Source organism: Perognathus longimembris, chromosome 1, assembly GCF_023159225.1.
Source record: "Perognathus longimembris pacificus isolate PPM17 chromosome 1, ASM2315922v1, whole genome shotgun sequence".
In the NCBI taxonomy this organism is placed as follows: Eukaryota; Metazoa; Chordata; class Mammalia; order Rodentia; family Heteromyidae; genus Perognathus; species Perognathus longimembris.
In genome coordinates, this window is record NC_063161.1 from 18,797,510 (window position 1) to 18,814,691 (window position 17,182).

Below are 17,182 nucleotides of genomic sequence, written 5' to 3' on the forward strand. Positions count from 1 at the left end.
GGAAGCTGCCCGATTCCCTAGACAATGAATGCTTCCCCTCTGAGCCGGCACAGATGCACACAGCAAGCACACTGGGATGTGCCTTCTGCAGATCCACAGCTATATCTGCCATGGCGTCTAGTATTATACCAGGCTCTAGTTTCTGTGTGTGCCCTGGAGAACAGGGTTCTTTAAATTTTTATTTTATGTTTGAGCATCACTGTAGTTTAAACACTTGCTAGGCAGGCCTCCCCAACCCTTTATGCTTTAGTTGTTTTTCAAATAGCCTTGGACTGTGGTCCTCATTATGTCTCCTATACAGTTGGGATTTCATGTGTGTACCACCAAGCATGGCTTGTTTGTTCAGCCAAGGGTCTTGCTAACTTTTGCCTAGCCTGCCCCCAAACTGTGATAATCCTGATCTCCACTTCCTATGTAGATGGGATTACAGGTGTGAGTCACTGGCCCAGCTTTGGGGAGTGATTTTTTTTTTTTTTTGCCAGTCTTGGGGCTTGAACTCAGGGCCTGGACACTGTCCTTGAGCTTCTTTTGCTCAAGACTAGCACTCTACCACTTGAACCACAGCATCATTCTAGCTTTTTCTTTCTTTCTTTCTTTTTTTTTTTTTGTATTGAGGAATTGAACCCAGGGCTTCATGCATGCTAGGCAAGCACTCTACCACTAAGCCCCGGAGAACAATTTTTAAACCTTTACATCTGTAGGCTTGCCTTTTCTATGTAATTCTGGAAATCTAGATGAAAGCCCAGCAGTATATGAAATGCATGCAACATGGTATAGATGGAAGTGGTATAGACCAATGACTGGAGCCCTACCTGAAACAGGGCCTTTGTATATAAAGGCCAAGTGCATTAGGTTGAGCCCTAACGCTATGACTGGTAGGCTTAGAAGACACAGAACACAAAGGGATACAGCATGTGGTAACCGAGGCAGAGATCACAGAGGTGCAAGCCAGGGAACAGCAGAGATCAAGGGCCACCACCAGCTGTGCGGAAGAGGCCAGGAAAGACCCTACCCTATCCAGAATAGCCCAGGGGGTCCAGCCCCACTGGCTACAGAACTGAGAGAATAGATCACCTGTATTTTGAGCACCATTTGTGATCATTTGTTAATAACAGACTAATACAATATAGAACCCAAAGGCAGCTAGCTAGGTTGTTGGGTTTAAAATAAAAACAAAACATCTACATTTACATAAGGTTCTTTGCATCAATGATCTGAACGTAAGTAATGCATGCTTCTTTGTTTTATCCATTTGTTCCTTTGCTTAGTATTTACTGAGTAGCTAATGCAGGCCCATACACAACCAGAGCAATGACAGCAGTTCTGCAAGGAAGACAGCTGTGGGCATGGAGGACTGTAACTTAGTACAGAAGATGCGGAAACCCAAATAACACAAAGAACATGCATTCTGAGGTGTGCTTACGGGTGCAAGACCCGAGGCTCAGCATGTTCCTCTCTCAGTTCTCGCATGATCCAAAAAGGGGAGGAGCCAGTGTTTCTGCTGAGGATGGAGACAGCTGGACTCTCCCACACTGCACAGGACCAAGCCAGCACTGGCTGCAAGGGGGCCTGGGGAAAATGACCCCTACTTCAACCCAGGTAATGTGTAGTGCTTGATTCAGAGGTGAGGTGGGGGGCATCATTTTAAAATGAAAATTTCTTAGTAAGTGGGTTTCCAGAAGGGCCTAAATATACAAAAACAGGCAACTGGTAAGGGAAATGCTGACAGTCACCTTGTCATTAAAAGGCAGGACAAAGGGGCTGGGAATATGGCCTAGTGGCAAGAGTACTTGCCTCATATACATGAAGCCCTGGGTTCGATTCCTCAGCACCACATAAACAGAAAAAGCCAGAAGTGGCGCTGTCACTCAAGTGGTAGAGTTCTAGCCTTGAGCAAAAAGAAGCCAGAAACAGTGTTCAGGCCCTGAGTTCAAGCCCCAAGACTGGCCAAAAACAAAACAAAACAAAAGGCAGGACAAAGAGCCCAGTCTGGTAAATCTAACTTAAATCCTAGACACTTGGGAGGCAGAGCCTGGGAAATTGTATGTAATTCAAAGCCTCCCTGTGAATAAAAGTTCACAAGACATTTCTACCAGTGATTGAGTGTGGCGGCACACACCCATCATCCTCAGTGACATGCACAAGCAGGAGGATGGAAGCCCAGTTCAGCCTGGGCATAAAGTGAGATCCACAACTTAAAAATAACCATGGCAAAACAGAGCTGGAGAGATTGCTCAAGGGGTAGAGTCTGTGCCTTGCAAATGTCCCTGAACTCAGATCCCAGCACCACCTCCACCAACCCCCATCAGAAAGAAAGGAAAGGGAGGGGGCGGGGAGGGAGAGGGAGAGAGGGAGAAGAGAGAGTAAGGACTCCTGATGGCTTCCACATAAGAGACACATGATTCATGGGACCTGTGTTCCCGCCCCACATGCAGGAAGAGGGCACAAAGGCCTTATTTTTCCTTCTTCCCCATATTTGTCAAATTGGTGAGAGAGAAAATGTTTTTAGCCACCCTAGTACTCTGACCAACCCTTGCTCACACCCTCCCCTATGCCTTGAGCACTGTCACTGTGGCAATCTGCCCATCTCCTTCACAGAAAGAGGAAGCTGAGACCCAGAGAGCGTGGGGCCCCATACACCCAGCCCTGCCAAGCCAAGCTGGACTCAGGGCTCCTGCTCCCCTGCCTTGCTGTGACAACAGGGTGCAGGTAGCTGTTGGAGAGACCCTCCGCCACGGCCCTGCGGCCCGGCCCACCGTGAAGAGCGCACACATTCTCTGTCCTGTGGCCCCTGGTGCTGTGCCTATTTCCACTCTGTCCTCTGCCCACTTCTACCAAGCTAGGATGAGCTAAAAATACAAGCCACGATATAAAAAGAACTCAGACAGAGCAAGGCACGGAGAAAGAGGAAAGTGGTGGGTAGCAAGGGACAGATCCCCAAGGCTGAACTTCAGAATGGCTCCTTCATGCCACTCACAGATGCTGGGATCATGTGAGAGAGGAAAGCCAGGAGGGTGACACACATGGCAGACAGGAACAGCCTGAACACAGGGGATCCTGAGAAATGCATGCAGGGCCCAACATGTGGCCTCCAGCTTGCCAGATCAAGCACGGCCCTCAACACCAATGACTGTCATGGCTAGAGGCCAAAAATGGTCCTGTGTGTCAACTGAACCCGCTTACTTCTCATAGATTAGGGACAGTGACAAAACTGAAAGCACTGGTAAATGTAACAGACAGTGTCGCTTCTGTAACCATTTTGCTCTTCTCTTCCCCCTTTCTTCTTCCCCTCTTCCAACTTCCCTCTGCCCTCCTTTCTTCCTCTTCTCCTTTCTTCCCCCTTCCTTCCTTTTTCTTTCTCTTCATTTTTCTTTCTTTCTCTTCCACCCTCTCTTTCACTTTCTTTCCCCTGCTGCTACTAGAAGACTGATGTGTGCTCCCATTTAGCTTTATTCACTCACAACAGGTACTCTACCACTTGAGCCACACCCCCAGGCTGGCATTTTGCTGGCCCATTAGAGCTAAGAGGCTTGTGGACTTTATTTGCTTGCTTGGGCTGGCCTCACATCCAGATCCTCAGATCCTAGCCTCCTGAATAGCTAGATTCATCTTTTCTTAAGTTCTATCAGGTGTCTGCTGGGACTTTGCAATGGCACGAACATGTCCCAAGGGTTCCCGAGCTGGGAGCCTGGGCCTCATTGTAAAGATGGAAGGTAGTGGCTCTGCTACGGGGGCGGGGCTTAGTGTGAGGTAATGATGTCACTGGGGACTCTGACCTTGGAAGACATTAATATGCTTGTGGGACCTAATTACTCTCAGAAGAATGGGTTGCTATGAATCTCTCTGGCTTCCTCTCTTCTTGGGGCGGGGGGAGAGAATTGATATTTAAACTCATGGTCTTGTGTTTACTAGGCAAGTGCTCTACCACCTGCCATTTTTGTTTTAGTGATTTTCCACATAGGTCTCCTGCGTTTTGCTTGAGCTAGCCTCAAATTGCTGTCCTCCGACTTTTACCTCCTGCATAGTAGGGATTACTGGTCCATGTCATCATACTTGGCTTGAAGATGAAGTCTTGAAAACTTTTTCTTTCCCTTGAGCTGGTCTCAAACCACGGTCCTTCTGTTTTCTGCCTCCCAAGTAGCTGGGGTTATGGATGTGAACCACCATAGTCCATCCTTTGATTCCCTGTCTCACTGTGTGATCTCGCCTTCTCATACACGCTCCTGCCATGATGTCACCCTCACGGTGTGATACAGGCAAGGGACCCACACGGAGCCAGTGCCATGCTCCTGATTCTCCAAATAAACCTCTTTTCTTATAAGTTCCTACCCAACCACAGGTATTTCATTATAGCAATTGAAAATGGACTAATAACTCAGTCTAAAATGTTCACTACCACTCTGCTCTTGAGTGTATTTTATATGGAAGAGTGAACATGTCACATAAGCACACGTGTGTACCTGTGGAATAGGAAACAAAAGATACAGTGCCTCCGCTTCTGCTGACTTAGCGTACACTCCCACAACCGCCCTCACTGTGAGCCCCAGCTCAAGACTGAAAGGCAGCTCCAAGGTCATGTGACTGGACCCCTGGCTCTTGCCTAGGAGGAGAAATGGGACTACACTGGCAAGCAGGCCATCGAGGCCACCTGGGCCCCAGATCTTGGACTCTACCAAATGCATAGCAAATGCTTGGGTTTTTTTGCACTAAAGTTCTTGACAATAAACACAAATTCCTTCGGTCATAATAGCCTTTGGACAACCTGATTGCCTACCTGAACTCAGGGGTTCAAAGGCTAAAGAAAGTGGCAGAGGGGGGTGTGTGTGTGTGTGAGTGTGTGTGTGTGTGTGTGTGTGTGCCTTTAGGAATGTGTGCAGACCAGCTGCAGTTCAAAGGCTCCACAGCTCACTGCCTGTAAGAGCTGGGGCGCATTTCCCAACCAAAGCCTCCACCCTCTCAGATGAGATGGATGGGAGGGCAGGAAATTAGCTCATTGGGGTGTCATTGTCTAGATTAAAGGACACAGGGTCCAAAGTTCTCAGCACAGGGCCTCCATGCCTCACAGAAAGTGCCCCCAGATGGCTAGGACACTGTTTTCTCTAGGTGGCTAGGACACAGTTTTCTCTGGGGTTGTAAGGTTAAGTGCAGCTGTCTAAATAGCAATGGCTTCACCAATGGAGCAGTCATTTCCAGCCCAAGAGGTCTCTTCTGCTTCGTGCTAACCCGACCCACACACTCAGCTCCCATACCCAGGCCAGGAATGAGGGAATGGAGAGCCCCAGACACAGACAGGCCTTCTTTTCTTTGACACCTTGATTTAAAACAATGAAAAGGCCAAGCTTCCAGGCATCGAGCCAACAGGCAAGGTGGACTTGTTTTCCTTCGGGGACTCCAATTCCCAGGGTAGAACTGAGAAGCTGGGGGAAATGCAAAACAATACGCCATCTGCCTGGCTTCCAGACAGTGCAATTAGCGAGGAGTGCTTTTACATGTTAGCAGGACTCCATGTTAAGTCGGGATTAATTAATTGCCACATTAAAGGAAAGCACCTTTAGCATTTCAATGACATAATCATATGCAATTACGATGGTAGAAAGGAACACTTTATAATTAACGATGTCTTTACTTCCTGAAATGTGTAATCCTTATGCCTTCCATTCCAAAAGGGTTGGCAGACAGAAAGCACTAAATATAGATCAGGAACTGATATTTAAATCAGCTCTGAATTCACCTTTCAATGGGAACAGTGCGACCCAGAACAAAAGCTTGTCGCTACTAGGACTTCAAGTCTTTCTGTCTCTGGCAGGAGGGTAAACATTCAGCCACAACACACTCAAACAGAAATGGTCACTATTCCAGGTCTCAGAGTGTCTTAGCCATAATCTGGCCCTCATTGGCCGCATGAGCTGCCTTTCCAGTAATGAAGTGTATTAAAATTCTCCCTACTGTCCTGGGTTTGGCAAGTCTGCCATGACCGCCACCAATAACCAAGCTCTCTGTCTCTGTAACTCAGAAATAAAAAAAAAATTATTTTTTTTTCTAATTAGGGAAGTTTCCACCCAAGCTGCAGACAGATACCAAGCACCCAGCACTCTTAGAAGAACTTAGCAGCTGTTGTAGCATTCTCCTGGGACTCCTGATCCTTGGGGAGCCATGGCTGGGGGGTCGCTCAGAGGTAGAGCATCCTCCTGAAAACCCCGAGGCCCAGGGTTCCAGTCCCAGGCCACATGCTCAAGCTACCACTCAAGAGGAAAAGCCACACGGAAAGAGCCACAAATCAGACTTTCTGAGGGACTGGACTGGAAAGCCCCAGAACCTTCTACCATCTCATTTCTCCCGTAAGCAATGCCCTTCACAAATGACACAGGAGACCAGAGAGGAAACAGGACCTGAGCCACAGTAGCATCTTTCAAAAGGGCAAGCTACTTTTCTTTTCTACCTTGATCTACTTTCATCAGAGGGCACCATGCCTACTCCCCCACAGTCCCAGCGGGGGCCCTCTGTTTACCTTGTCATAGTAGTACCGCAGGGCTCTGCTCAGCTTGTCGTAGTTCATGTTCGTCTTGTTCTTGCGAAGTCCCCACAGCTTGGCCACCTCCTCCGCCTTGAGCAGCTTGAACTCACCATCATTCGAGGTCCAGCAGATCAAGTGTTCGTGCTTCTGATCGAGCAGCAACTGCAAGAGGAACTGCCACAGCGTGATTGCACTCTCCATACCTGTGGGGAGGAGACGCAGGACAGAGGGTGAGCAGTGGAGCACACGGGGCACAGGCTGGGCTGGAAAGCTGCTTCCTCCCATCTGCAGCGGGTCTCAGGAACCATAGCTTCCAACTCCCAACCCAACAGGCCACACTCTGACCAGGGAACTTGGGGGGTGGGGGGGGGAGATGCATTCTTGTAAGCGGCTTCATCCAGATCTACAGGGAAGTTCCAGAACCCTAGAATTCCCTAGGCACACACCTGCCAGCAAGAGACAATAATGCCCTGGGAACAAGATGAAAATATAATTGATGAAATGGCTGCACGCTTGCCTTCCACACAAAGTCCTCCCCAGTGCAGCCTAGATCCCATCCCACCCATCCTATCAATGCCCTTGTGGTTGATCTCTAGCCCATTCTTTGCTGAAGTGCTAGTCTCCAATCTAAGTACATTTCGGCAGGGTCCTGGGGTAATGAGCCTGTGGTACCTCCATTGGTGTAGCAGGCTCGGGGCACACCCTTCCTACGATGTGACGTGCTTTGTAAGGTAGGGATGTAATTACGCTCATTGCTAACAAACTCCTCAACCAGCACAATGCCCACTGCATGTGCCCAGGCAGTGTAAAGTACTGGAATTAAAGAACCAATCATTGTTAAGAACACTGCCCCTGGTGCTAGTCCTACAGCAGGTCAAAACCCATGATCACAAGGGTACATGCTTCCCACTAGGAAAGACTACAAGATGCTAATCTTTTCCTCTGTCTCTAATGTAGACTTGGTGCTGTTCCTTCTGCCTAAGTGCTGTTCCTGAGCAAGCTTTGGAGCCAGACAAATTCCTCCTCAACTAGCCTAACTCAGCTCCAGTGGGAGCTGCTTGAGGTTCTCAACATAGGGCATTTCAGGATCTTCTCAAGAAGTACTGATTGTATATCATAGCAATCATTACCTAGTTGGTATCTCACCATTTATTTAGTTAAGAAATAAGTGGCTGGGCTGGGCTGGGCAGCTCCCCCCACAGTTCGCCTCTGGTGCCCTCAATTATGATGTGGACAGGTGGAGGTGAGGTCTTGGCTGAGCTGAAGCAGAGGGGAGACGAGAGTGGACACCTGGCTTCCTGGCCTGGACCGATGCACCAAAGCCATGCCAGGAGAGGCCACCACCTGACAGAACTAGGGGCCACCCTGCTACAGCAGCTCTGGGAGGCCCAGAGGTTAGACCAAGGTCAAAATATGGACCTTGAGGGTCCATGTGTTTATCAGCTCCACAACTTCCCTCATTCATTGCTTTCTATGGAGTAGCTTTTGGGCAGGCAAGGCATGTACCTCTGTGGTAGAACACTTGTCAAGTGTGATCAAGGTCCTGGGGTCAATCCCCATGGGGGGGGGGGGAAAGGACCAGCTTTGCCTTCTGACAGCAATCGTCCACTCCTTTCCCATTCAGGGACAGGCACTGAGCCATCTAGTAAGTATTCATGTCCCTGTTTCCTTTCCCATGGTTAGTCACCATGCATCTAGTTGTTTCTCAGTTAAAACTGTGGGTTTCTCAGCTAAAGGAGAGCAGATAAGGGAGCAACACAGATCCCCAAGGGGTAATTCATGTGTGGCTCTTTAAGGGAGCTGTTGCTTAGTGATGTCGATATTCACTCCAACAGTCATGTGATCTGTGAGGCAGGAATTCACCCACTGCTGACTCAGAACCGTGCCTGCACCCCTGAATCTGATTCGGACAACAGTTCAGCAGATCCAATTCCTCCTCCTCCTCCAAGGAGCTGCCAATCTGCCCTGGCAACTAACAGATTCTTGGTGTCTTACTTGGCAGTGAGTTCTTACATTATCTTTGGCCCTTTTAGTGGGTGTTCAGAACCCCCCCCCCCCCAAAAAAAAGGACAGAAAGCTTCCAGCAAATTGAGAGGTCAAGACGGAAGAACTGCTGAGCTCCTAGCTCATATATGCCTGGCAGGCAAGCCCGCCACCCTGCAACCTTTAACTGGCAGGAGCTAGAATGTTCCATATGGAGTGGGGCAGGGAGCAGAGGCATCTCTCACTCTTCATAGCACTCGGTTCTCACTCTGTGCATCTGAGAGTGTGTTCTCCACGCATAACATATGGAAACAATGTGGTGGACTAAATGTTCTCAATTCGTCGTTCCTTCCCTTATCCAAGAGATGGTACAGTATGGTACAAGATTTGATCAGTCCTGCCTTCCCAGTGTGGGCTTGGCCAGTTGGCTTGATTTTGGCTATTGGGGAGAGTGATGAGTCAGACACAAAACCTAGAGTCAACTTCTACCAACCCATCTTCTGATGCAGCTTTGCTGAGCTAAATTGTGAGGAAAATATATGCCATTATACATCAATGGGACCATTTGTTACACAGTACCACTACAACGAAAGTCAGCCATTACAATGCCCAATATATTCAATATATTTGTTTCTCCTTTCACTTGCGGTACCAAATACTTTTCCATTCTACAGCTCACCATGATTTTTCTTCAGTCTATACAGAAAAAGATCAGAAAGACTCTTCAGGTCTTTCCTCCAGAGGCCCCAAGTGAGATGAGTAGCAGCCATGATGCGAGAGGGCTATGGGCCTAGGACAAAGGCAGAAGTAGAAGGTGGATGGAAAAGAGCAGAAAGGGGGCTAGATGCTCAAGGCTCACACCCATACTCTTAGCTACTCACAAGGCTGAGACCTGAGAATCTTGAATTAAACTAGCACTCTGGCAGGCAAAACTGAGAGCCTCCTTATCACCAATAAACTAATCAAATAGCTGGAAGTGGAGATGTAGCTCAAGTGGTAGAACGCCAGCCTTGAGGTAAAATGCTAAGGGAGAGCATCCAAGCCTTGAGTCATCAAGACCCAGGAGACAGACAGACAGACAGACAGACAGACAGACACACACACACACACACACACACACACACACACACACACACACACACACACAGGAGCAAACAGTAGGGATGGGACCCCTTGCTTTGAGGGCTTCCACATTTCTGGAAAAGAAGAAACAGGCCAAGAGAGGAAGTGGGAATGTCAGAATGGTGCCCAAGTACCCGATTCCCAGGACTTGGGGGAGGGGTGGCCGGCTGCCCTGGAGAATGATTATTCAGAGGTGGCTGGCAAGCACTTCCGCTCCACTGGAGGGGGAGAGCAGCCCACCACCCCACATGGACTCCCCTCTTGGCTGCTCCTTCACCACTGGCCATGCACCTGTTTCTGTGACCGTGTGTGACACAGATTCGCTCTCAGAAACCCCACTCACACACCACTCAGGGATAAGCAGCACACATGTCTCTTCTGAGCCTCTCATCCCACCCACAAAGGCTGGTTACCCTTTCTGCGCTCTGCACAAGTCACTCCGGGACAACAAGGAGCCAAAGGCAGCGCTGCACCCAGCAGCCCTCAGGACGAAGCCACGTGCACGACTCCAATGGGTGCCTGGGTGCTGTAGAGAGGGAGCAAGGCAGGGGCACAGTGGGGCTGGAGGCACCTGCGGATGGCTCTGCTCTCTGTCCCTTCCAGGCCTTAGACCATGCTGCTTTGATGTTCAGCCCGTGGTTTAATTATAATGAAATCAAGTTTCACAACTTAGTTGTTTTCACCTACACTATGATGTTCTACCACACCTCTGCCTGCTACATGGTCTGCTCTCTGGGTGTAGGAAAAGAAAAAAGTTTTACATTAGAACTGCATAGCATATCGTGTGTGTGTGTGTGTGTGTGCATACACGCACGTGCACGCATCCACACGCACCTGCCTGTAAAAGAGCTTGAACTCCTGGGCTGCCATACTGAAGTAAAATGAAACACAGACCAAAGACATTATTTTACCCAGTAACCATCAGGGGAACCATGTACTAGAGATTAGAAATGCTGAAATGAATATGCAATGCAACATAAATCTAAGGAGGGAGGGGACTTGATGAAAAACCATTAGATCAGAATTTGCCTCTCTACATATGAGAACTGTTTTCCCATCCAATCTCTATAATTAGCTCCCCTAATCTCTATAACTAGCTCCCCTAAAGCCAGCCAGAGGGGTCTTCCCCAGAGCCTAGACAAAGCAGCTGGATTATTTCCTCCACCATGAAGCCAGGGAGAGGAGGAACTACTTTGAGACTGTAGTCCCTAAGAAAGAACAGGTGCTAGAGCCTGAATGGCTGGGTTCAGGTATAAGCCCTAGTCCCATCTAGCTGTGAGACATGCAGGGAGTCATTTAACCTTTCTGTGTCAGTGTTCTCAGACACAAAATGGGGATAATGAGATTGTCCTAGCCAATGATACAACTACACCTGTGACAGAGTAACTGTTTATCATTAAATGTTAGCTGATACTGTTACTTTTTAAGCACCAGAGTGGCCTCCCCATAGACCATAATGTTACATTGTAGCCTCATCCTGACTCAAAGAGACCATCTAGATCTTAGACACACCTTGGCTCTGTTCATTAGGCCAAGGCCCCAATATAGGCACCCAACAGGGCAAATTTTCAATGATGTGGCATCTGTTGTTTGTTTCTAAGGTGATTTCGAATATATTTAATTTTTCCCTAGAAAATTATCAAAATGGAAAACACAAAAAAATTCTAAGTTCTTACAGATAACACAGATCCCTGTGCCCCTATTCTCAGATGCCAACTTTGCAACACTGTTTAAGATGCCATGTAACCTCAGCAGAGGGCCCTGGGTGCTGACACAATCTCTGGGCAAGTTCTGTCCCTATATTTAGTGTCTCTGGAGTAAAGGAAGAGTCAAATGGATGAGAGAAAGGGGCAAAAGGGGCGGCAATGCCAAGGCTGCTCATGAAACTTGTGGCAGAGTCCACCTCCACTCCTGAACCAGCTGGTCAGAGCCACAGATCCGCAGAGAGAAAGGCAGAAGAGGCCAGACAGGAAAGACCTTGGCCACAGGCCTGCTGTGGATTCCGATTGTTTTCTGCCTTTGTGTTCCAACTTTTTGTTTTTAAAGAATGCAGATATTATGAAGTAGTTTTGTATGCCTAAGTCTTTTCTCCCTTGCCTTAAAAAAACAACCCTTAGTTCATTCTTCAGTCAGGACAGATGGAATATACTTCCCACCCCTCTACTACCTGAGAGCTACCAGATCACATGATCTCAGCTCCAAGTAACCCCATCTACCAGCCACCTTCCCAAAGTGGCTTTCTTCTTGTTGGAAGCCAGTCTACTTTCTGTCTGCCACGAGGTGGCGCCACACCTCCTCATGATAGCTGGAGGTACAGATTCCTTATCCCTACTTTAGGCTTTAGAAGTGAAAATAGCCATCTATTTCTTCTTCTACCCATCTATCAATAGCAAGCCCGTGCCTGGTTTTATTTCTAAAGCAGCTCTCAGGTAGCAGTTAAGGGGGGAAATTACCATCTTGGATTTTTATGAGCTTAAATTTTGGGGAAATTTAAGAAATTAGCTGATTAGAAAGATAGAAATCAGAATTGAGAGCCCAAGAGAAGGAACAGTTTTATGTAAGGAACATACAAGTCTTTCTGTTCTGCATAGTTAGAAGAATGAAGATGAGTATGAATTCCAAAAATTCCTCCAAATTCAATTCCTTTATCCAGAGCACTATCTAAAGGTTTCAGTGTCATTCTATTATTATTGTCAAAGAGTAAGGGAAAACTGACCTCATCCTGTAAAACAAATCCAGGGCTGAAATCAGGGAATTAGAAAATGGTATCTGTATTATTTGGGGTTTACAGTAATTCAACACAGAATGAAGGCATTAAGCAAATAAGGATAATTTGGTAAATATGCAACCCTATAAATACAGAATTCTTTGGAACTTTTCTGAGGTGAAAGTAAGATGATTAAAATTTAATTTCAAAAAGTCTTTCAATGTTTGTCAACCACTGCATATAAGAAAAAAAATTTAACTGTAAAAGGCCAAGTTTATGTCTCCTACAGTTCTTTTCATCAATTAGCAAAGTCTGTATCCTCGTGTATCTGGTAGGTGTCTACTGATCATTTTTTGAAAAGAACGGAGAGAACAGAAAAAGGATAATAGATTGCTACTCTGATGGTCCCTTTGGCCTTTGCAATCTCTCTTTTTTTTTTTTTTTTTTGGCCAGTCCTGGGCCTTGGATTCAGGGCCTGAGCACTGACTGTACCTGGCTTTTCTCTGCCACTTGAGCCACAGCGCCACTTCTGGCCGTTTTCTGTATATATGGTGCTGGGGAATCGAACCCAGGGCCTCATGTATACAAGGCAAGCACTCTTGCCACTAGGCCATATCCCCAGCCCCTTTGCAATCTCTTTTTATTTTTTCTCAGTCATGGGGCTTGAGCTCAGGGCCTGGACACTGTGGTCCCTGAGCTCTTTTGTTCAAAGCTAGCACTCTACTACCACTCTGAGCCACAACAGTTCCACTTCCAGTTTTCTGGTGGTTAATTGGAACTGGCTTTGAACCATGATCCTCAGATCTCAGCCTCCTGAGAAGCTAGGATTACAGGTATGAGCACCAGTGCCCAGCTGCATTTGCAGTAATTGTAACACTGATATTGGAAGAAATCGTGGACCACCACTCTCACAACTTAACAAATGCATGAGCTACCTTTGTTTCCTTCCAAACCCCTGGGGCCATCTGGGTAAGTTTGAGTTTTCCTTGAAAACCAAATGAAGTGCTACATTGAGTCCAGATGGGAAAGGGTCTTTGGACCACTCAACTTCCTCCAACATCCGTAAACGCATGCTCCTTCCCACTCCACCCCAGGATGGCACAACCCAGCCCTGTCTGGTCGATGTTTTCCAGCAGGCCCACAGCACTCACTGTAGGCCACCTGCCTCTCATGGGTGCCTCTTTGATCTCCACCTGGCAACTTCTCAACACTTCTTACAGTTCCTGGCATTGAGTTTGTCCTTTCTGTGCCTTGAGAAGCAATGGTCCATCTTCAGGGAGAATACATAACTAGTTGTCCCAGAAGCACACATCTATTCCAGGTACCTCAAAGATGCAAATCAACTTAAATAAGCTGATGCCTAGAGAAAGCTGGGAGCAGAGGCCCGGGCATTATAACAAACCATACATATTTGAAATATGCCCTCGTACCTACCTTTTAAGAAACCTTCAACAAAGCTTCCACAAACAGAGCTATTAAGTTAGCACTATTCCATTAGTACCTCAAAAAAAAAAAAAGCACAAGGTACTAAAGACTCAATAGACTCAATCAAAAGCTGTACCATGAATCCCAATTTCTTGGGATCTCAATTTCTGTCCCCTCAGATGCAACTGTACTTACTTGATCCATCCTCCTGAAATGAACTAAAGACCTGGACATTCAGTAAGTGTCCCTCTCTGGAGAAAGATGGGCATGTCTGCTTCTCCAGTGACTTCTGATTGGCTAGGCTGGGCTGCACATGGCTCTCCAGGTAGCCATGCAAACAAAGGGTGCCAGGTTCTTTCTTCGCCAGATACACCTCCTTTTAAATCTCTGGTTTGAAAGCAGCAGATGAAATTTTTATGGGGCAGTTAAAGAAACATAGGCCTGCTAGATCAAAGCAGCGAATGGCCACCCAGCCATCTCAATGAGGCCACTGGGTTAACCACATCCACTTCCCCCACCCCCCCACCCCCACCATCGACATGCCCAGGAAACCGATCTGGAAGCCGTGAGTACTACAATCCTTTCAGGTACCCAGCTGTGTTATAACAGCAGTCCATGTACTGGAAAGATGAGTAGGGCTGTAAAATACAGAGGCTCCTACAACCCCAGATACTTCTTCCCTCATCTTACCTGCCCCCACCATCAGCATCTCCGGTGCAAGTTCAAGCTCTGCTGACCATGCCTTTCCTTTAAATACAAGAGGTGTTCCTTTCCAGACATATTTTTTGGATCCAAATCTGAACTGTGGTATGGGTGTGGATGTGTGTGTGGGTGCACACACACCAGTACTGGAATTTCGATTCAAGGCCTGGGCACTGTCCTTGAGCTTTTGCACTCAAGGCTGATGCTCTACCACTTGCGCCACAGCTCCACATCCAGCATTTTGGTAGTGTGTTGCTAACAATCTCAAGGACTTTTCTGCTCAGGCTGACTCTGAACTGAGATTCTCAGATCTCACCCTCCTACGATGACAGGCGTGAGTGAGCCAGCAGCTCCCAGCTGGGACCACTCACTTTCTTTGCAGTTGTTTCTATTGTCCATGTTGTTTGCATGGATCTTATTTCTGACTCACAGCACGTCCCTCTCTCAAGAAGGTTCTCATACTTGGTCACACTCAGCTTCCTCTTCTTCTGCAGGTTGCAGGCAGGAAACTGGAAAATGGGCCACAGGAAGCCTGGCCTCCTACATCTGTCCCACTTTGTAACTGCAGCTCTGGTTTCATTTGATCTAGCGTGGCAGCTCTTTTTTAACCCCCAACAAGACAAAGGCTAAACTGCTCCAAAACAACACCCAGGTACCCAAGAAACTCAGTGAAAGTGTTTTGCCTCTCCAAGATAATTAACCCTATGAATTTATCAGAGGAAAATAATTACTATTCTTCTAAAAAAATAGCCATTTGGATTAGAGGAAAAAAGATTCATTAAATGTGATAAAGCTACAGTACGTCTCTAGTGAAAACTCAGAGTGACTTCATAAGGTGGGACACAGCCAAAGTTATTTTACAGAAATGTAATTACTAATAGTCCATGGCTGCCTGATGAATTTTTAATGTGCTAGGCTTTGAAAAATAACATGCAAAAATAAACTCTAATCATATATCATGATAACCAATCTCAGGATAGTATTTCAAACTATGGTTCCTAACAATAGCACCACTATTAGCTTGAACTATACAATTACTGTTTTTGTAGGTAAAACTGTTAAAGACCAACATCTCATATACCCAATAATAAACATAAAATTAATACACATAAACTCATAATTACAGCCGGGGGGGCAGGATCTTATTCTTGTATTTGGTCTATGGAGCAACGGAGTCTTTTGAGAATCTAAAACTCCAGGGAATTTTTGAGTCAGAGTCTCAACTATATAATCCAGACTGGCCTGGAACTCACTATGTAGCCCAGCCTATCCTCAAACTCATGATCCTCCTGCCTTAGTCTCCTAAGTGCTGGGATTACAGTTGTGTATCACTACACCCAGCTGCATTTGTCCAACTCTAAAGGTAATTTATCAATTCCAAATCAAGAGCCCTGTCCCAAAGAAATGTTAGTTACATCCCTCACCATCAGCATGCCTGATTGCCAAGAATTCTCAAGAACAGGGCTCAGACTAAAAACTCCACTTTTGTAGAACCTTTCTGCACTTTAGGGCAAACATTATATAAAAAGCATTGTGCTAAGTGTTTTACACAGAGTGTGTAAATATCACGCTGTCAGTCACTATGTCCATAAGGAAGCCAGATTTAAAAATGAAATCCAGTGTTCACAGTCCTAGGAATGATAAGGGCAAACAGACACACATATCTATGAGCATCTGGTCTCTGGATGAGTATGTGCACATGTGCATATGTTGGCACTGGGACTTGAACTCAGGGCTTGGGTACTGTCCCTGAGCTTTTCCACTAAAGGCTGGCAATCTACCACTTGGCCATAGCTACACTTCAGCTTTTCTGCCAGTTAACTAACTGAAGATAAGAGTCTCATAGTCTTTCCTGCCTGGGCTGGCTTTGAACTGCGATCCTCAGACCTCATCCTCTTCAGGTGTGAGCCCCCAGTGCCTGGCCAAGTCTGCGCTCTTAATCGCCAGATTGCCTGGTAGAGGCAATGTGCATCTGTTCACACTTCCCTGCTCAACACTTTGAACTCTACCACCTGAGCAGGTAAGACAGCAGTGAGCCACCAAGCTAGGCCCTAGCTGCCATTTTAAAAGTTCCCTAGGGGCCCCCATAGGTACCTTCTTCCCACAACACTGCCTATTCGTGCATCTCAGGGGCCTTTGCTTGAATGGAAAACCTTCTCCCTCAATTTTTGTTCTATTACCATTAATAAAACGCAATCCTGTGCATTCAGGGGGAAAGCTTTAAGTCAGGATATGCAAATGCTCCCGGCAGCCAAGCCTTTACCTTTGGGTCATCTGAGAGGGGAATGTCAGTCTCTCAGCTGGGAAGGCAGCCTCAACAATCTCCTTTCAGAAGTGTTAGCAAAACTGAAAGATTTTATTAAAGTGCTTTGAAGGTTAAAAAAAAAAAAGTGATCTGGGCTGGGATGTAGCTGAGTGGCAGAGTGGTGCTACAGACCCTTAGTTTGATCCCTAGCACCACAAATAATAATTCTTTTGACCAATACTTTGTGGGAATGATCTTTAAAATTAGAGTATTGTCTTCAAGTTCACACAAAGCCTGAATGAAGATGTCTTTCTTACATCTGTGGATTGTTTTATCATTAGAAAGGGTAAAAAAAAAAGATCAAAACAAAGGCAATTTTACATCATCTTTCAGAGAAACTAGACAGCTTCACTGCGTTAAAGAAGAAGTCAGTCTGGGGCTGGGGATATAGCCTAGTGGCAAGAGTGCCTGCCTCGGATATACG

General features: G+C 46.7%; 1 protein-coding gene across 1 annotated transcript in view; it reads right to left on the reverse strand.

The window, feature by feature from the left end:
* Window positions 1-17,182, reverse strand: part of Elk3 (ETS transcription factor ELK3) — a 56,563-nt gene that overhangs the window by 25,513 nt on the left and 13,868 nt on the right. Inside the window, exon 2 of the mRNA XM_048357794.1 lies at window positions 6,509-6,717. Within this exon, the coding sequence (XP_048213751.1) occupies window positions 6,509-6,715 (207 nt within the window). The 5' untranslated portion in view covers window positions 6,716-6,717. The remainder of the gene's footprint in view (window positions 1-6,508; window positions 6,718-17,182) is intronic.